Source organism: Marmota monax, unplaced genomic scaffold (assembly GCF_021218885.2).
Source record: "Marmota monax isolate L192 unplaced genomic scaffold, Marmota_monax_Labrador192_F-V1.1 WCK01_AAM20220418_F8-fsc00503, whole genome shotgun sequence".
NCBI classification, from domain to species: Eukaryota; Metazoa; Chordata; class Mammalia; order Rodentia; family Sciuridae; genus Marmota; species Marmota monax.
Genome location: NW_026693958.1, coordinates 19,613 through 41,513, shown reverse-complemented (window position 1 = coordinate 41,513; position 21,901 = coordinate 19,613). Strand labels below are relative to the sequence as shown.

General features: G+C 33.7%; 3 protein-coding genes across 3 annotated transcripts; all 3 read left to right on the top strand.

Annotated features, from left to right (window-relative positions):
* The first annotated feature begins 696 nt into the window (after positions 1-696).
* Positions 697-1,629, top strand: LOC124106333 (olfactory receptor 5W2-like). The gene has a single exon (XM_046463940.1). It carries the CDS (start codon positions 697-699, stop codon positions 1,627-1,629), a length of 933 nt encoding a protein of 310 aa, XP_046319896.1.
* Positions 1,630-8,637: 7,008 nt separating this feature from the next.
* Positions 8,638-13,232, top strand: LOC124106327 (olfactory receptor-like protein OLF2). The gene is made up of 2 exons (XM_046463936.1): positions 8,638-9,532; positions 13,210-13,232. The coding sequence occupies exons 1-2, from the start codon at positions 8,638-8,640 to the stop codon at positions 13,230-13,232; spliced, it is 918 nt and encodes a 305-aa protein (XP_046319892.1).
* Positions 13,233-20,897: 7,665 nt separating this feature from the next.
* Positions 20,898-21,821, top strand: LOC124106329 (olfactory receptor 5W2-like). The gene has a single exon (XM_046463937.1). It carries the CDS (start codon positions 20,898-20,900, stop codon positions 21,819-21,821), a length of 924 nt encoding a protein of 307 aa, XP_046319893.1.
* Positions 21,822-21,901: the final 80 nt, after the last annotated feature.

Genomic DNA, 21,901 nt, shown 5'->3' with positions numbered 1-21,901 from the left:
AAACTCAATTAACAGCCAAATTTAAGACAAACATTTGTTGTGTTGTGTTGCTCCTACTTCTTTTTATCACTACTTTTTGGCTTTTCAAGGGTCTTTTCCTTTGGAACCAGGTCAGTTATACAAAGTATTTATATGATATTGGTAAATCAGTGATGATGTGTGATAGACTAGTTCCATAAAATGTGCTTTATTTTACAAAAAAAAAACCCTAAAACCACCAAAAAAGTCATCATAATGATTTTATTAACTTTATGGTATATGACTATTAGTAATTAAATCAATCCTGCTTCTTGAACAATATAATAAATGTCATACCTTTGTCGAAGTTATTGGATATTCAGTCTTTTGTGGCTTCTGTCTCTAAATTTGGTATTTCCTTTATATCATTTTATAACTAAAACCATGTTAGTTTATTACCATCCACCGAATGAATGATAGACGCTCAGAGAGGAACATATCTCAGGATTTATATAAATATTAACAACAAAAGCTTATCAACTTCCAATTCTAAAAAAAATAATTTGTTTTCCTATGATAATAACTTTAAATGTCTGGGACATTTTCTGATTGTACAGAAAATAACTTACAGAAAGAAATTTCATTTTTTCTTATAGATGTTATTTTTTTGGCTATTCAGAAAACATTGGATCTTAACCTGATGAATTTTCTAATAGTGTAGGAGAAGAATGAAGAAGAATGGATCCTGGAAACTGCTCCTCATTAACTGAATTTTTTCTCTTGGGAATCACTGATAACCCTGAAATGAAAGTTGTTCTGTTCACTGCATTTCTAGTTGTTTACCTCATTAGCCTCCTCACAAATCTTGGAATGATCATTTTAATCAGAACAGACTCCCAGCTTCATACTCCAATGTACTTCTTCCTGAGCCACCTTTCATTCTCTGATCTCTGCTATTCTACAGCAGTTGGACCCAAGATGCTGGTGGACATATTTGCCAAGAACAAATCAATTCCCTTCCTTGGTTGTGCTCTGCAATTCTTCATTGTCTGTATCTTCATAGATACTGAGTGCATGCTGCTGGCAGTGATGGCCTTTGATAGGTACAAGGCCATCAGCAGGCCCTTGAGCTATGCAATAGACATGTCCAGCAAGGTGTGCTCCCAACTGCTGGTCGGGGTTCACCTGGTGGGCCTGACAGATGCTTTGATACATACGTCTTTGACATTCCACTTGTGTTTCTGTGGGTCTAATGAGATTAACCATTTCTTCTGTGATATTCCTCCTGTCCTATCCATATCCTGCTCAGACACACAGGTCAATGTGTTAGTGATCTTCACCATTTTTGGTTTCATTGAACTGAGTACCATTTGTGGAGTCCTGGTCTCTTATGGCTACATCATCTCATCAGTGTTAAAGATCCGCTCTGCTAAGGGGAGGCTCAAAGCTTTCTCCACCTGTGCCTCCCATCTAACTGCTGTTTCGATTTTCCAAGGCACCATGCTTTTCATGTATTTCCGGCCAAGTTCTTCCTACTCTCTAGATCAAGACAAAATCACTTCACTGTTTTATACCCTTTTTATTCCTATGTTGAACCCTCTGATTTATAGCCTACGTAACAAGGATGTGAAAGAGGCCCTACAAAAACTGAAAAATAAAATTTTGTTTTAGTATATTTTATTGATATACATTGACACACAAATATATATATTCATGAAATGTTCTGTACTTCATGGTGGGATGCCAAAATATGGTACTCTTTATTTCTTAAAAAAAAAAAAAAAAAAAAGCTTTCTGGTCTCTTTGTTAGTGTGCCAGAGGTGATTTTTTTTTTTTTTTTTTTTTTTTTTTTTTTTGGGGGGGGTGGGGGGGAAGGGGCTTTTTTGGTGTATATTTTATGCACAATTTTTATTTTTCTACTAGTTATTGTGCCTTTAGTAAGTATAACTAATTATTTATGTTAATAAATCCTATAATGTATTGGAAATTCACAACATTGATTGATTAGGCATGTATAATTTACAACAAACTTTGTAACACCATAATGCCAAAAAGTAAAGGATCCTAAGAAGAAGCAAAATGTCAAAAATCTATACTGCAAAGAAGAAAATACTCTTGGAAATGAGGACTTTTAGTTTTAGAAAAGAACAATCAATAGACATACACTGGTGGGGTGATGGGGAGAAGAAAAGATTCTAGATGGGGATGAGAATTAGAGATCCTAGGCAGATAGGAGCACTGGCTTTTACAGATAAGGAAGTCCACACTGAGGAATAAAAAGAAACATGTTTTCATTTGTATTCCCCTAATGATGTGTGGTGCTGAACAGGTTGTCATTACTTATTGGCAATTTTTATGTCTTTTTTATTTTTTTTTGAGCAGTATCTATTTGGATCATTTGTATATTTTTACACTATCTTTGTTTTGCTTTTCTTTCTCCTTCTACTAATTTCTTGGATTTCCATTGTAACCATGATTTCTTATGTTATACTAAGGTTAATATAGTCAAGTAAATGTACTGTATACTTAAAAATAAATAGAAAAAGTGGGTTTTAGTGCTAAGCCTCAAAGAAAATATATGTCAAATATACTCATGGCTCTGATTTTGTCATTACATTGTAAGCATATGACTCAGCCTCACATCATACCCGTATATTTGTAAAATTTCATGTCAACTATATGTAAATAAAATTAAGGAAAACAAACTTGCAAAGATAAGGGTTTTGTGCTAAAATACTCCACTCAGTCACTTACACTGAGGTTCTCTTCTTCCCTTTCTCAGCCCTAAGTACATCTTGTAATTCATAAATTATCTCTCCTACAGGCATCGATCCATTCATCAGTCTGTTCATTAAACTATCACCTTCCTTAGGAGACAGTGAAGATTCTCTGCTTAAGGACAGCATGGTTTGTTCCTGTCACTCTAGCACTACTCCATGACTAAGACACAAAATGGGAAAAACAAACAAACAAACAACAACAACAACAAAAATCAACCTAAGGCAATCCCAGTGACTGGGAAGGCTGAGGCAGATTAGCTGCAGGAAATTTGTGAAGCCCTAAGCAATTTAGTGCAACCCAGTCTCAAAGTAAAAAACAATAAAAAGATGTGGCTCAGTGGTTAATCAGTGGTTAAGTGTCTCTAGGTTTAATCCCAGGTGCCCCCCTCCCACAAAAAAAAAAAATCAACCTATGTGATAGCGTTTTGAGAACCTATTAGATATTAAATTAAATTTAACTGACATTGTGGTATGTGCCTTAAATACCTATTTTATAGTTTGGAAGAAAGTAAATAAAACTGTGGATTCTAGGATAATGAATCAAAAAAGGCATGAAAATTAATTAAACAGGAAGTAAAAATATTGTTTCTGTACTTCACTGATGTTTAGTTACTCCATTGGACTCTGCTGAAGTTTATTATACCACAAAACTGGAAGAAGGTAGGTGAGGAAATGGGTATACAGTCACATGTTAGAAGAAATACACAAAACTATACGATATTGTTAGTTATCTGATAAAAGTATACAAGCTAAGATACATGAATGTTGTTATGGTTTGAATAAAAAACATCATCTTAAAAAACTGATGTCTTGAAAACATGATACCAAAGCAGAGAGGTTCAGAAGGCTTTTTAGATAGTGATTAGGGCTGCAATGTTATCAGTAGATTAATCCATTTGATAGATGAATAATTTTAGCTGACTCGTAGGTAGTAACTGTTGGCAGGAGGACATAATAGGAGGAAGGATACAACTGAGGACATGCTCTTATACTACATTTTGCCCAGGGCTCCTTTCTTTCTCTGCCTCCTATTTCATTCTTTCCCTCAACATTTTATGAGGTAGACATCAACATTTTATGAGGTAGAATTTATCAAGTTACTCTTCCTCAATAGACACCAGTTACCTCTTTATTTTAAAAAAGTGGGGGAGGGGGGGTTGGCAGATCATCTATGAGGTAGTTTACAGTGGACTCCAGTTTTCCTCAATATATCTGTGGTGTTGCTGCCATCTAAACCTATCATGACTATTAGAGATATTTTAAATATCAAAATAATAATAATAAAAATGATAAGTCACTTCAACTTTGCACAAAAGAACTACATGGTAACTCCTGGTAATATGGCCTAAATGGACAATGACCACTGGTATCAGCTGAAAATGTGAGTTGTGAAAATTCAGATGCATTTTTAACCAAAGTCTCTTTCACTGATTTTCATTTCTGCATTTAGACTTACAATCACATCACTCAAGTGGTTTTAAGACTACTAGACCTCAGATGAATAAAAATTAAAACTATATAACTCTAACTTATCCAATGAAATAATCAAATGAAAATGATTCATGATGTTAATTTCAGACATTTGTGAAGATATATAACAACTACTGCTTTTAGTGACAGTAGGAGTCATAATAGTTTCAACGGGAAAATTAGTTGGCAGTGTCTTTTATAACTGAACATACACATACCTTATTACCCCACAATTCTCTTCCTTATTTTACACCCAATAGATTGAATGCACGATGCACAATCACACTTGTGCAAAAATGATCACAGTAGAAGTGTTTGCAATTTGATTAATAATGGATGGTGTGTTTATTTGTTAAGATGCTGCTGCACATTGAAAACAAATAAACTATCACCACATACAAAAGAATAGAGTAATTTAACATAAAAAGAGTTAAAGAATCCTGCCATTTAGGAATACAAACAGAATTATTTCACTTTTATAGGGCTTTTAAAACATCCAAAATGAAGCTAGTATTTTGAATAGCAATTTATGGATAGGACCTAGAGATACTGTCTGAAATGCTGATTCTGCTCTGTTTTGTTGTCTAGGTCTTGGTACATGACCATTTCCATTTCCATTTCTGAAGTTACTCTTGATGCTGTTTATTTTTGAGCCACTCTCTATTAATACTCAAATTCTTTGTGACATAATTTGGATTAACTGTTTTTCAGCAACATATTAGTATATTACTGGTTTTCCTGTATTGATGGGAAGTAGAAGTAGGACCACAGAGCCTGGAGGGGCTGCCATGTTCATGAAGCTAAAGGTTGCATTCTTCCCAGACTCTACACTGAGGAAAGTGAGCCATCACTGCAGATAGGGAAGAACTAGGAGTGAAAAAAATAATGAATTTGAAAAGAAATCAGAAAAACACATACCCTTGAATGTCTCCTCCAAATGTACACCAGAGAATTAATAAAGCTCTTGAGTAACACAAAATATTACATTCTTGAGCTAACCTGGTGGAAAATTACTGGCAATTATTTAGATTTGCTTTTTGTCTCAATAGTATCTTTCAGAGGAATACATTTGGTATTTTACTGTTGAAATCATCATTCAAAAAATGAAATATCAAGAGACATTAAAAATTATCACTAAGAATCACTTTTCCAAAGACTAAAATACTCAGATGTAACAGAACTTCACCTGGTGAGTATTCTAGCTTTCTAGAAAGCAAAAGAAATGCTCCATATCAACAAACAAGACAAACAAAAATGACCACCACAAAACCTACAACCATTACTTCAAGTTGGGCTGTAGAGGGAAAGTGAAACTACTTAAAGCATTAGTATGCATAACCTGTTGCACTTTTTGTACCCCTTATTGTTTTGCAATTTTTCACATTCATCATACTTAAGACTTGTGGCAATTGCATGAACTACATTAAGATTTACATTATATAGTTAATATACATAGTCACTACACACTTTCTTAAAATCGTCAACCAAAGACATTTGAATATCACATAGTAAATTATGCTTGTGCTTCTTTCAGAAATCTAACATGATAAATTTCTATGAATTCAGTGAAATAATGCCTACAATACTCTATAAGTTGACTTATCACTTATGAGTTTTAGACAACTTAGTGCCTAATATATATGACAATCTGTGGTGATAATTAAATAATGTAAAATGCCTGACTAGGTTGAGAAGTCTAAATTTTCTTTTGAAGGTGAAATCTAATTGTTCTTATAGGGTATTTCTTAGAATATGTGTTTAAAAATAACCTTTGCACATGATAAATTATATATGCATAATTTTACTTATGAGTAGATGTTTTATGATATGAAAATTAGATACAAGAAAAAATGGCCATTAGTAGAAGAGATTAAATAAATTAATGTATGCAAATAGAAAGAAAAGCATAATATCACAATATTTATTTGTATGCAAAGTATGTTTATTCTGACATTATTTTTGTTGAAGATAAGAACCCCTGAGTATATAAAACAAAACCTAATTATCACAAGACAGTGTGAAAACTGTTCATTTTTGCTCCCTTTGTAAAATTATTTCTTTATTAATTTTTTTTTTAGGTACCAGGGACTAAACTCAGGGGCACTTGACCACTGAGATGCATACTCAACTCTATTTTGTATTTTATTTAGAGACAAGGTCTCACTGAGTTGCTTAGTGCCTTGCTTTTGTTGAGGCTGGCTTTAAACTCATGATCCTCCTGTCTCAGCCTTCCAAGCCACTGGGATTACAGGAGTGTGCCACCACACCCTGCATCAAACTATCTTTTGAATGTGTTTGATGAAGAGTATTTGTGCATGTGTGTCCATATAAGCATTTGAGATTCATTTGTTTTACATTTATGTCATTAAAACAAATAAACTGGCACACTGAGGTATGGAATGCTGGTTGACTGCAGTCACTTTAGTAATTCATGACATGATATTGGGAATTAAACTGGATAAAAAAGTAAGATATTTAAAAAAAATAAATACAAGTTTGTATTTTTCCCCATTTACCTTACTTGTTTAAAATATCAGATGCTAAACTTATTCCCAAGGGATCAAGTGCTCAGCACCCAGGGGTCAAACACAGAGATGTTTAAAATCCCGGGCAATCTTAAGACAATGACTATTCTTGGGAAGGTATAGGTGCATCCAGTTACCAGGTCAATAGCTCTGAAATAGGTCCTAATTTTTTTTTATTTTTTATTTTACTTTTGTTCTGACTTGTATATTGCTTTAGTTTTTTGAAATACTTTTGAAATAAAATTGTTATATAACAAAAGAATACTATGAAACTTGATGCAAACATTTACTTTAATTACTTTACTTATTTAGCATTTTAAATAATACAAAGATAGTAGAGAATACACTAAATGCTATCATGGTATAGAGGTACTGATATCATTTTTCATTTAACCTCTTACCTACACTTTATGTATTTTAAAATCTTTTAATATTACAAAGAAAATCACTGCTTTTAGAGATCTTTAAATAGTGGTAAATATTTAAAAGAGCTTATGCTGAGATACAGAGACCTACACATTGACCATTGTACTCCTGGTAAGGTTTCAACTTCTTCATTTTTCTTCATTTACCTTCAACTCCACTTTTCTTATATCTGCACTGGTCTAAGGTCACAGGAATGTTATTATAAGATGTACAATTAGTTTCGACCAAATGACAGTGGGACCTAGAATTCCATTGGCCTTTTAAATAAAAATTAGCAGAATTCATTGGTATAAAACAGAAACAGGGAACAATGAAAATAAAAAAAAAAACAATACAACAGCTTTGGGGAGACACAGTTCAGAGACAAATCTCTCTGAGGATATGAGACAGTGAACAAATAAGATATTCATCATGTATTACTTTCATCATATGAACTGTAGTGAACAGATCATGTGAATTCTAGTTAATTGAAAGGACTCATCTAGTAAACTACAGTGCTTTCTTGCCTTTATGTTACCTACCCTACCAATGTCTCTGCAATTAAGTTCACAATGCCGTTAGAATCTCAGCCAGAGCATAGCCACTTTCAAAGGGAAAAAATGGTGCACTCTGGCATGTTTTCTTTTACCTATGTTAGTTTACTGGTCATGAAGCCCAGACTATCTACTTCTCCTGAAACAACTAATCTTCCTACCCTAGTGAGTCCTCATCTACACACTATCTTCTTCCCAGTGACAATAGCATATAGACATATGATAGCAGCTAAATAGCACTAAGAAGTTAAAGGAGAGGTAGAAAGCTAGTGTAAGGCTAATTGCTACTTGCCCAGGTATCCAAGATAATGAGGGAACAAGAATGGGATATATACTTTATTTCCATTTTCACATAACTAAAATTCTTTCTTACAGGATGAAGAGTTTTCTACAAATTTGAAATCAACAACAGTCTCCTCAGAAAATGTGGATATCTGGACCAACTAATTGTAGGAACTATTACATTAAATTATAAGTACATCAACTTATTAATCTATACAAAGAAATAATAACTTATTTCCAAGGACTACATAGATTTTCATAAACACCAGGCATAATTTAGATGAAAGAATGTTATAAACGTTGTACAGAGTAAGATAATTATAAGAGGTACCATTATTCTCTTGATTTACATTAAAATGGAATATTTCCAGTAGAGAAAACTTATCTTAAAGAACTGTAGCATTCTTTCTTCTATGATTACCGGAAAGAAGGAAGGAAGGAAGGAAGGAAGGAAGGAAGGAAGGAAGGAAGGAAGGAAGGAAGGAAGGAAGGAAGGAAGGAAGGAAGAAATCAAGAAAGGGATGGAGGGAGGGAGGGAGGGAGGAAGGGAGAGAGAGAAAGAAAATTCAGTGAGCCAGGATATTAACTAGTACTAAGGAAAGATTGTGATGACCTTCACTTTCACTTTGTTTTTACATATACAGGAATTTCCAGATATGAACAATGGCAGTTGAGAACTTCACTCTGTTTACTGAGTTCATCTTCTTGGGACTATGTGGCAGACAGGATGTGCAAAAGGGGCTCTTTGTGTTCTTCTTCCTTGTTTATGGCATAACCTTGATTGCCAATCTAGGGATGATCTTGCTGATCAAGGTAGACCCCAGACTTGACACACCCATGTATTTTTTCCTGAGCAATCTGTCTTTCTGTGACATCTGCTATTCTTCCACTGTCTCTCCAAAGATGCTGGCTGATTTCTTATCTGAGCAAAAGGAAATTCCATATGATTTATGTGCCATCCAAATGTATTTTTTTGGTGCCTTTGCAGATGTGGAATGTCTCATGTTGGCTGTCATGGCCTATGATCGTTATGTTGCCATCTGCAATCCACTTCTTTATACAATCGCAATGTCCAGGAAGATCTGTACCCAGCTAGTGGCAATTGCCTACCTTGTAGGCTTGGTAGACTCAGCAATCCACACTTGCTTGACATTTCGATTGTCCTTCTGCAATTCAAATGTCATCAATCACTTTTTCTGTGACATCCCACCCTTGCTAGCCCTCTCTTGCTCAGATACCTCCATCAACGAGATAGTGATGTTCACCTTCATTGGCTGTGTTGTAGGACTCAGCATTGTCACTGTCCTCCTCTCCTACAGCTACATCATCACGACTATCTTTAGGATGAACTCAGCTGAGGGCAGACGCAAAGCCTTCTCCACATGCGCCTCTCACCTTATAGCTGTGGCCATATTTCATGGCACACTCCTGTTCATGTATTTTCGACCCAGCTCGAGTTACTCAATGGACACAGATAAAATGGCCTCTGTTTTCTACACAGTTGTTATCCCCATGTTGAACCCTCTGATCTACAGCTTAAGAAATAAGGATGTAAAGGGTGCTCTGAGCAAAGCTATCAGCACTAACTTGTGTTCTGGGTGAAATCATGTTTCACACTCAGAAGACATCAACAGATTTTGAGAGTAAAACATAAATGCATTGACATAGGTTCTTATTGATACAACTTTGAAATATTCATAGTTCTTGTGATGAAATTGAGATTAAGTAGCTGTAATTATTGGTTTTCCTGTTTTAAGTGAAGAGCAAAAGAACATCACTGAGGTGTTTTGCATAAAGGGTCCTTTATGTCTCCCACCTTGTTGATGTTTGAGCCAGAAAGATGCCTTGCTAATTCAACACACCCTCCTTAAGCTTTCAACTTCAAATATGGGTTTAGTGGACATAGTTTGCACACTGGAAGAAAATTGAGGGAGTAAAACCCAGTCTTTGTTTTTCCTTCCTCAGCATTAATGTCTTTCTATAACTTTCCATCATAACACTTAGAATAACTAAATAGTAAATAAATACTTAAGAATGAAAAAGAGGGAGCACATTAGACACAGTTTATTAAGGCAGTGTTCTTGTCTGGTTCCTTTCCCATTATTTTTGGCTCTGTTGTTTGGGATGTTTGGCTTCAGAGAGCCATTTGAAAACAGTTACTGAATAAACCAAGCAGTGTCTCCTGCAAAATAAATGCAAAAAGGAGTATTTGTAAATTTAAATGTTATCCCTTCCTCACTTTTCATGAACTATATTGTTTTAGAGCAAATCTCTTCACACCTCTTGCCTTCTGCTTAAACTGAAGGAAATTATCAGCAAAAGAGGGCATTTAGTGTACAGAACTTTTTACTTCACATCCACACTTCTTCAGCCTGCCTCAATTAGCAGTAATAACCCCTGCACCAGAAACTCCAGCCTTTTTTTCCCCTTGAAGTCTGGGCATAGGAGTGGACATCCCTTTTTGCAGTCAAACTAGAGGACAGATGTGGTGATGCACAGCTGGAAGCCAGAGATTTAAGACCAGGACCTTCTCCAAAGGCATCTGGAAAGGGAGCCTCCTTCTGTCTCAGTGGGTTCATAGCATTTTATAATATATTATTGTTAGTTAAAATTATCACAATGGTAATGACCAATTGGTACAGTTTAAGTTGTAAGGAAGAAGAATTAAATATAGGCTCTCTGGGAAAAAAAACAACAACAACAACATAGCATTATTATTTCCTTTAGATGATTTATACTGATTCTTTCTGTGTCTTTAAAATAAACTGAAACTCTATTATAAACAATGTTAATAATTGTCATTTAAGAGTGGTTGAATATCAGAAAGTACTATAAATATTCTAATAGCTAAATTAATTGGTAGCAAATGTTGTTCTAAATGTTATCACTCATTGGTTAATCTGGTGATGGAAAATATCACAGAATTTCAAGCTTTCAATAGTATTTGTCTTATTTCAGGTTGTTGTTATAAAAGGTAGATTGAGTTTATGCAAGTTTTTCATTCAAATTCTCTTCCCTACTTTTATACATCATTTTGCTTATAAGATGTGCTAAAACTATTACTTTTAAATGTATAGGAATGGACCAATTTTTTAAAAAATATGTAATTTTCTCAGGGTGTATGTCTAGTATTACTGGCTGAATAATTTAAAAGAAACAAAAAATAATGTCCTATCTTTTAAATATCTGCTTGTCTCTATAATCTCAGATAGCACATTTATTGTTTATGGAATATATTACTTATCAGGAGCTCTCAATCATTGCTCAGTTTCCCAACTCAATGTAATTTTTTGAAAACATATTGAATATATTGGCATGTATAAAAAGCAAACACATTGTGAATTCCTTTTGCTACATGTTTCTCATATATTTTTTGTCAGCATTTCTTTTAAAAGCAGAGATATAATAGTCCTTATTTTTTGACTTTTTTGTTTTGTTTTAATTGTTAAAAATGATAAAAACACGAGAGAATTTAAGAATAAAATTTGGACCTTAAAGTGAGCCAGGTATTGGTTTCAGATCTTTGTGCTCTCATTACTTGGTGGTTATGTGTCTACTTTCAGGTCTTAGATTTTTCATCTGTTAAACAGGGGTTTTATATACACATTCTATGATTGTATCTGTATATTCATATTTATCAGTTACATATGTAAAGATAGTAGTAGACATACATATGATATCATTCTAGACAGTCTCTAAGAGTCTACTGAGTAGTGCTCAGGAACTGATCTTCTAGTGCTCCAAGAAAGGATGGTGTTGCTGATAGAACCACGTCATGAGATGTTCTCTAGGGTCTGTCTCCTGTGCTGGATAGAGCCTGCTCCCTTAGCTGGTCAGAATTCGGCTTCAGAGTCTTGTTTCCATCATGTGTGCAGCTCTCTCTGTATCCTCCTCATGACCTATTTTTCTTAACTCTGCCTTTGCTCCTGGCTAAAGCTGAGTAGAGGCTGTCCATGGCTACCTCTGCTGACCATCTGCCAAGCACATTTCTATCCTGCTTAGATCAGGGGCCTAAAACTGCATTAAGGAATCCAGTCCCAGACTCCACATTTCCAAGAAATTTAGATAATTAATCCCAGAGCAATTCATTCTATGTTATACCCTGTGGGGCTGATCCTAAAGGCTGTTGCTGAAATGGCAGCTATGAAGAATCAATAGCCATTTACTGTGACACATCCATGCATTTCAAAGAATATTTACTGCTAAGGACTCAGGTTGAAGTGCTTAGTTCTCTTCAGTCTCAAAATGCCATAGTCTTACTGATCTTTATGGATAAATTATTTTTTTACAAAAATGCATCTCACTGTAGTGAGTAAAACTGTGGCCGTAAGTTACAATCCATCATACATTTCCCCTGTCAGAAAGTCTTCCTCTTAGCTTATCCACTTTCTAATTATTTAACCTCATCTTCAGATTTAACTTTTTTTCTTCAATTTTCATTCACACTTTCTATAAAGGTCATTTCCAGTAGTCAACTAAGCCATAAACCACCAGTTCCAGGCTTCAGTTCCCAGTCCTGACCCTAACAGTAGAGCATCCCTCAGAAACTTTTTCTTTGTACTTCATAGATCAAGAAACTTCAGACCCATTAGACTTTTGAGGAAACAGTCTAAGAACCAGACTTTATCATATTCTATATACAGAAATTTGCTAAAAATTTACCTATTTTTTAGACATCCTACTTGATAATAACTTGTAATGGTTATCCAAGCATATATGGTACCACTGTGGAGAATAAACCAAAAATATTGTAAAAGAAATAACTATTTTTTGCAAGTCAGATATATATGATAAGAACTGAAAACAATCAATAGTAAACCTGTATATATTTCATAAAATTTACTCAGAATATTCACTGGGAAGACACTGTGATACAAATGCAAAAGATAAAAAGCAATGAATCAAAATTAATAAATAATTTTGTAGGAAAATAGAACACAGACATAAATAACTTTAAGACTCAAAATAATGAGAATAGAGTACTTAAAGAAGTACACCTATGATTCTTATATGATTTAGAGTACAAACTACCCTGTGATTGTAAAGGAGGATTCAGAATAAAATTTTGACAACAATATATAATGAGTCTTTTTAGAATGAGTGAAATTTGGATAGGTAAACACATATTTACATTAAAATCAAAATTAATTGGCAAATAATCTTTGTTACTGTCATTAATTGTCTTTCACAAAAGGAGCTTCATTTTTGTTTCAGTGACTTTTTCATTTTTGATAGAAATTGTGAAAAAAGTTAAATAGTAAAACAGAAAATGTGTTAGAATAATAGACACAAGAGTGTAAGAAAAGGTAAATCTTCACCTGAAATAAATATTAAAAATTTCAACTGCAAAATAACAGATATTGATGATATAAATAAAATGAGAGTCTAGCTCCACTGTTGGGCTCTGGCCTTTTCTTTTGTGGAACTTTCATTATCCACAGATTAGAGAAATATCCTTATTAAATTGACATTTGCAACAGACAGAAAAAAATGTCAAAGAATAGGTATGTTTGAAAATTATAAGACTGATTCCTTTTATCAAAGGAGAGTAATCTTAATGATTATTTTTATAGGAATTATTTGCATCTTTGTTCCTTAGGTTTTATATTAAGGGCTTCAGCATAGGGATAATCAACTTATAAAACACAAAGGCCACTTTGTTAATATCCAGTGAATGACCTGTCCTGGGCCACAAATAAATGAAGATCAGGGAGCCATGGTAGAGAGTGGCCACTATTAGGTGGGAAGTACAGGAGGAGAAGCCTTTCCTTCTGGCCTCTGCGGAATCTGTTCTAAGGATGGCTGCCAAAATGCAGGAACAGGAGAGGAGAACTGTTAGAAAACAGACTGCCTCTACCAAGCTAGCAAAGACCACAAGAATGATGTCAAACATGCCAGTGTCAGAATTGAATCCCCCACACACCAACAAAGTGCTCTGAGCACAATCTTGCAACAGACCTCTTGGAGATAATAATAGTATTAAGCAGTGGGTTGCCGATTGCTATGTACCTGTCATAAGCCACGTGGCCAAGAAGAAGGATTGAACAGAAAAATTATAACTCTGCAGTATAGCTAGTGAAACAAATGGTTTTCATATCAGAAATCAAGCCCACAGTAATTCAAGGGCAATGATAGAAGAGTAACATGCACCAATAAAGAACAGTATGCAGATGAAAAGGTACATTGGGACAGGCAAGTGGGAACTGGTGGTGATTAGTAAAATCATTCCAAGATCCCCCATCAGGGTACATAGTAGGTGGAAAAGAACACAGCAAAAAGAAGACTCAGAAGTTCTGGATGGTCACTGAATCCCAGGAGAAGGATTTCCATCTTCAATATGTCATCTTCCCACCTCATTATCTAGGGTGCTCCTAGATGGAACCATGACAGAGCAAAGATGAAAGTGTTAGTAATATCCTGGAAACTTTTGGTAAAACTTTTAGTCTTCTAACTACAGAATCAATAACCAGCAACTAGACATGATTTGACTTCTTCCTTTCCTATCTATATTCCTTTTATTTCTTTATCTTGAGTAAGTTTTCTAAAATTTCAACTCCTTTATTGAATAGGAATGTGAGAGTGGCTATTCTTAACTTGTTCCCAATTTTAGAGAAAATAGTTTACATTTTTCCCCATTTAATATGATGTTGACTTTGTGTTTGTTATGCATAGCCTTTATTGTATTCAGGCAAGTTTCTTCTATCCCTACTTTCTTCAAGGTTTTTACCATAAATAGTGGATATATTTTGTCAATCTATTGAGATTATCCTGTTTTTTTTTTCTTTTTCTTTCTTTTTTTGTCCTTGTTTCTATTTGTGTGGAGTATGGCATTTATTGATTTGCTTACATTGAGCCAGCATTGTATTGCACCTCTGGGTTGCAGTCAACTTGATTATGGTGTATGATATTTTTTAATGTTGGTTTAGTAAGCTTTTTCGCTGCTGTAACCAAAAGACCTGACAAGAACAATTTTAGAGGAGTAGAAGTTTCTTTAATACAGTTTCAGAGGTCTCAATCCATAGATGGCTAATGGCTGCTCTGCATGGTAGGGGAAAGCAGTCGGGACCTGACCACAAGAAAGCAGAGAAAGACTAAGCTCTGCTCACCAGAGACAAAGTATATACCCTAAAGGCATGCGCCCAATGGCCTGCCTGTTCCAGATACACCCTACCTGCCTACAGTTACCACCCAGTTAATTACTATTAGTTGATTAATGGACTAATGAATGAAATTAAGGCTCTTATAACCCAATTTCCCACCTCTAATCTTTTCTTGCATTGTCTCATACAAGTTAGGTCAGACACCCCACATCTAAACCATAATAAATGTGTTGGGGAAGTCTCTTTCTCTTTTCTAATATTTTATTGACGATTTTTGCATCTATATTCATCAAATATGTTCGTTTATAGTTTTCTTAAAGTGTTCTTATTCAGTTTTTTAATCAGGGTGATACAGGCTTCCTAGAATGTTTTTGGAAGCATTCCTTTTCTCTCAATTTCATGGACTAATTTAAGGAGACTTGAAATTAATTCTTTAATCAACTAGTAAAATTCAGCTAATAAATCCATCATTTTTATTGGTCTCTTTAGGTTTTCTATATCCTCTTTGTTCTCTTTGGTGAGTTTTGGTGAATCACACGTGTCTAGAAATTTATCCATTTCTTATATAGTTTTTAATTTATTGGAACATAATACCTGAAAATATTACCTGCTCTAAATTTGAAACTGTATATTTTTACATTATTACATTCATTAAGACTATTAATGGAAACTAAATGTCTCTGAAAATCACATCAATGTTCCCTGTTAATGCAAATTTAGAAAAAAATTTCAGATTAATTTTTTAAATAAATTTCATTATGTATATTTAATATATATGTATGATGTTACCAGAAACCTTTAGGTAGTAAAATGATTACTATAGAAAGTAGGTTCACATAGCTATCATTTCATATCTTTTCTAATTCTTATAGCCTTTCATAACTTGCCTTTGGAATTCATTTACCATCTTTTACTGCTGTAAATTTTCTTATGAATTTTTTAGATCAATTGTTTTTGGTAAGGAAACTAAACAACAAGTATTTGAATAATTTTCAGATAAATCAAAATAAATGACTTAACCAAATAATTGAGTGTAGTACAGGCTACCAGATTTCTAAAAGATTCCATTAAAAGAATGAAATGAGATGATTGGATGAATATAAAGATATTAATCAGTCCCATTCACTAGTCTTTCCTTTCAGTTTTCTTTCTGCCATGTATCCTTGTTTTAAATATGAGTACAATAAGACGAGGAAAAAATCAATCACCACCCAAAATTTCCTTGCACCACTTTTTTTCATCTGTTCTTTTCATATTACCTCAGGAGACCACATGCATTTTATAAGCATTTTGCATTGATATATACTTTGTCAGTATAGATTAGATTTTATTCTGATATAATTTTTATAAGTGGAATTATACATTATATAGTCTCTCAAGTGTGTTTTTTTCCCCAAACATCACAATTATTTTGAGATTCATCCAAATATTGCATGTTTCTCTAATTTATCCTTTTTTATTTATGTGTATATTTCTTGTACAGTAATATGCTACAATTTGTGCAACCACTCACATTGATATATTTGAGTTATTCCCAATGTTTTTGTTATTAGAAATAAAACAGCTATAAACACCCATTAAGAAAACATTGTATGAAGATGGGGCTTGACTTATACCTAAGTATAAGGAATACACAGGAATTAAATAGTTGTATTGCTGTTCAAGTCTGTGTAACTTTCATAGAAATTGCCCACATGTATTCCAAAATGCAACATTATACCTTTCCACCTGAAGTTCATGAAAGTTCATATTTCACAATATCTTTATTAACGGTACATATGATTCTTTAAAATTTTAGCTCATGTATTATTGCAGTTATGTCATGATATCTCATTTTGGCTTTAATTATCACTTCCCCAATAACTACAGCTGCTGTTCATCTTCTCATACATTAATTTTTCATCCAGAGATTTTCTTTGGGGAAGTTTCTATTGAAACCTCTTCTCCATTTTTTATACTGTTGGTTATTATTTTCTTATTATTCCTGTGAGTCCTTCATATTCTGACTACAAGTCCTTTGTCAGATCTAATTTTGTCAAATGCTTTCTTCAGACTGTGAGAAAACAGACACATGCATATCTACATAAACCCAAGCGTATATACCAGACTATGTGTATATACAGACATAGTGTCTAATATTAAAAACAAGAGCTTTCTGAAAAAATACATATCTAATTATATTCTCTCCACATTGCTCTAGTTAACTTTTGCTACATAAAGTACTAGAACATAGGGCTCAAAATAACCACTGTCATTATTCTGCTGCTCTTCCCAATGACTGAGGTCACACTGTGGTATTCAGGAACCAGCTGGGCTAGGTGAAAGAGTGTCACAAAGTGACATAAGCATGTGAATATCTCTAGAAAGACAGGCTCATCTGATCCTCTTGCACTCCCCCATTTAGTCTCGGATTGATTCACATTGATAGCTTAGCTTATTAGGTAACAGCTTGTGACTACCGCTATAATTTCTTAAACACTGGAAATAGTACAACCTAGAATGACTTCTATGTTTTGTTGCTCAGAGGAATTAATGACAACAAAATTTTGAAGGGAGGCTAAATGTACACTGTGTTTCTAAGAAGATGCATCTATCTTTAATCTATGAAAATTATCATTGCAGAAATTCTTAAATTCTTCACAACCTAGCTTAACATTTAACTTAACAATTTAAATAAATAGTGACTATGTGTGTGATCTTTTTTTTTACTGTGCATAAACATAACAAATACTTGAATAGCACCTATATAGAAGAAAGACAGAAATTTCAATCAGACCAATATAGAAGCAGGAGTTGGCTCTGGGTCCTTTAGAGGTAGCTTAATCAAATTAAACACTGCAGTAGTACACCAAGGTTCAAGAAATATGAAGAATCTCTTGCTATGTGATATTTGGAGTGTAATGAATTCACTCTTCCAGTATTAAGCAATTTAGCAAAGAATTAGTATGAATAGTAGGAAGTGAAATCACTTTTACAAAACATTTGTAACTGTTTTTTAGGAAGATTATTATTTATGTACAATATTTGAGTGAATCATTCTAACACATGTAAGCTATATGTGTAAAAATCCTTCAGATACATTATACTTTTAACTTTTGATCAATGCTCTCTAAAATAGCCAAAAATATTTAGTAAGCAATTAACTCTGTTAAATCTTTTAGTACTGATTATAGAGAATACGAAAAAAATATCCCTAAAGTCTTAAATTTATTAGAGAAATCCTTATATGGATGAATTCCACATAATTCAAAATGCAGTGTATTGACTGTATAGCATGCAACATAATTGTAAAATCTAAGATATGTGGATGGATGGCACATGGTTGGAGTGGGGATGTGACAATTCTGGGTGAAGAATATGGCCCTTATTATATGAGTAGTCACAGTGTTATTATTACGACAGATAAAAATAGAAACAACCCAGATGTCCATCCAGTAGAAATGAATAATCAAAGGGTCTCTTATTCATAAAATGAAATGCTATGCAGTCATAAAAGAAAACAAGATTCAGAAACATGCTGCAACATGGATATATTCAGACAAAGGGATGCTAAATGAGGGGAGACTGATATAAAGGACATATTAGATGACGTTTATGCTTAGGATAAGTGAACACATAGAACCATAAAGTAAAGTTTCTAAGGAATAGGGATAGAATAGAAGGCAAGTGACCCCCCCATAGATTTTTTTTACATTATTTTTTTAATTTGTTTTAATTAGTTACACGTGACAGTATAATGATCTTGACAGATCATACATTTGAATCAGATGGGATATAATTTCTCATTTTTCTGAGTGTACAGGTTGCAAAATCACATTGGTCATGTAGTCACATATATACACACAGCATTGATAATGTCTATTTTATTCTGCTGTCCTTCCATTTCCCCTTCCTCTCCCCACCCCTCCTATCACTTCTCTCTACCCAATCTAATGTGACACACTTTTTATTTTCGCCCTCACATCATCATACATATATTCTGTATAACAATGAGGTTATCCTTCCATCTTCCATGCAAGTACTAGTAAAGTTACTTAGTCATTACTTATCCATTAAGACTATGGAGAATATTTTAAAAAGCAGAAAATTTTTTTTAAAAAAAGGTGTTGGAAATGACTAATGTGAGGGGCTGATTTCCTTCACATTCTGTTTTAATTAGACAAGGATGACATAGATCATATTTTATAGTAAAAGCTATGTATGTATTCTGTGTACTTTGCACCATAAAATTTACTCATAGTTTTCATTCTGTCATATATCAGTTTGTTGATAATAGTCAATAATAAAAACTCTATCTTTCATAAAGATGTGGATATATTCAGAGGGGAAAATAAAGAACCATAAATATAATTAAGTCATAAGTTTGCATAACAACAAAGCCTGAGGGAATAGCTTCAGAGAGTTAAATCCCAAAAGTTACCTGGTATAATTCCATGCTACCTGCTTAAGGTTCAGTTAACAAAGAAATGTCAGGTAAATTTTTGACAGGTAAGTTCCTGAGTTTCCAAACTCAAAGACTTGAGGTTTAAAGAAATTACATTTAAAAAAAGACATCTGTAAATAAATCATTTTATGCCAAGCTACTCTGTTCCATAAATTCTGGTTTTATGATAAAAAATGATGATTTCTTCTCAAAACTGGAAGACATAAGTAAATTTCCTTACCACTGAATTTCCTGTTTACTAATTCCATTTTAATATAGATTCACCAACAAATGTTCACTTTTTTATACCATGTAGGTATTTGCATTGAATTAAGTGGTTTTGTTTTAATTTTTTGCTGTTTTCTTATTTAATAGATATTTGAAGTACTGAATTACAAATAATTATATATGCAAAATCACGTCAGGATGAATCATATATTATTGTTACTTAGGCCAAAAGCAGAAAAACAGGCATCCCATTTATATCTATCTCTCACTATTTCTCATATTCCAGTTAGGAATAATACACACATGCAATCACTTTAGAAGTACATAAATCCACTTATGGTTAAGTAAAACATGTCTATTCAAAAATCCTTATTCTTTTTCTTTTTTTTTAAAAGTATAAGCTTCCATTTACGATCTAGTTGAAATGTAAATATATGTATTAAATGAAGGTGGTTTTACTGTTTTTTTTAGCATTTTTCTTTGCATGGTCCATAGGCTAATCTTTAATTCCAGAATATCTTTAAAAAGAGGCAACAATCATTGTGGTAAAATCATACAACATTTATAAAAAATACAAAAATCAATGAATATTTATTTTATATTTCACAAACAGTAAAAGCCATATGTAGTAACAGTAGAATAAGAATTTTTTATTTTTATTAGTCAGTGATATGCTTAATATTTCTAGAACTACTACAATGATCTTTTCAACCAATCATGATTTTTGAAAACCAATGTAATTGAAGTTACCCTTTTGGTCTATGTGAATGTTGTCAATTCTCTAACTGTAATAGTTACTCTAGTGTTTCTTCCATATTATTTTGCAGATGAACACAGATTTCAGTGGAATAAAAAATATTCTCCTTAACATAAGAAGGAAAGATGGAGAGAAAGTAATGAAATTGTAGAAATCACATATTTCTTAAATGACATTCAGATTTGAATCAAAATTTTCTATCAGCTTTCTCAGATTTATCATGAATATTGTCAAGCAGATACAATTGTTCTTTAAAGAGTGACACATGAATGGGTGTTTTTCTGAGACTAAAAAGAAAATCTAGGAAACAAATGGTGTTCTTTCACGTAGATACAGTCTGAATGTAAAGAATGAAACATGAATATATCTTTTTTTTTAAATGATTTATCTAAAAGTTAGGTAAGAACAAGGAATAATGGACAGAGGAAATTGTTCCTCACAGACTGAATTTATTTTTATGGGAATTACTAATAACCCTGAAATGAAAAGCACTCTATTTACTGTGTTTCTCCTGGTTTATCTCATTAATTTTCTGGCGAATCTTGGAATGATCTTCTTGATTACAGTGGATCCCCAGCTTCACACACCAATGTACTTTTTCCTCAGCCACCTCTCTTTCTGTGACCTCTGCTATTCCACAGCAATTGGACCCAAGATGCTGGTTGACATATTTGCTAAGAACAAATCAATTTCCTTTATTGGCTGTGCTCTGCAGTTCTTGATCTTCTGTATCTTTGCTGATTCTGAGTGTCTGCTGCTGGCAGTGATGGCCTTTGATAGGTACAAGGCCATCAGCAACCCCTTGCTGTACACAGTCAACATGTCCAGCAGGGTTTGCTACCTGCTCATGATTGGGGTTTACCTTGTGGGGCTGGGAGATGCTTTGATACACACGACATTAACATTCCGCTTATGTTTCTGTGAGTCTAATGAGATTAATCATTTCTTCTGTGATGTCCCTCCTCTCCTGTTACTGTCTTGCTCTGACACACAGGTCAATGAGTTAGCAATATTCACACTTTTTGGTTTCATTGAACTGAGCACCTTTTCTGGAGTCCTGGTCTCTTATGGCTACATCCTTTCATCAGTCTTAAAGATCCGCTCTGCAGAGGGGAGGCTCAAAGCTTTCTCCACCTGTGCCTCCCACTTGACTGCAGTTGCAGTTTTCCAGGGCACCATGCTCTTCATGTATTTTCGGCCCAGTTCTTCCTACTCTTTAAATCAAGACAAAATGACCTCACTGTTCTACACCATTGTGATTCCCATGTTGAACCCCCTGATTTATAGCCTTCGGAACAAGGATGTGAAAGAGGCCCTGGAAAAACTCAAAAATAAATGATGGACTTAAATAATTATAATATTTAGACATTGTCTGCATATTTATAGTTAGGGTTATTTTAAAATATTACATGATGCACA

What these genes read in the sequence shown, in the direction of transcription:
- LOC124106333 (XM_046463940.1), top strand. Translation starts at nt 697, where the DNA reads ATGGATCCTGGAAACTGCTCCTCATTAACTGAATTTTTTCTCTTGGGA.
- LOC124106327 (XM_046463936.1), top strand. Translation starts at nt 8,638, where the DNA reads ATGGCAGTTGAGAACTTCACTCTGTTTACTGAGTTCATCTTCTTGGGA. An exon ending in AAGAAATAAGGATGTAAAGG is followed by an intron (nt 9,533 to 13,209) that starts GTGCTCTGAGCA and finishes CATTTTTGATAG; the next exon opens with AAATTGTGAAAAAAGTTAAA.
- LOC124106329 (XM_046463937.1), top strand. Translation starts at nt 20,898, where the DNA reads ATGGACAGAGGAAATTGTTCCTCACAGACTGAATTTATTTTTATGGGA.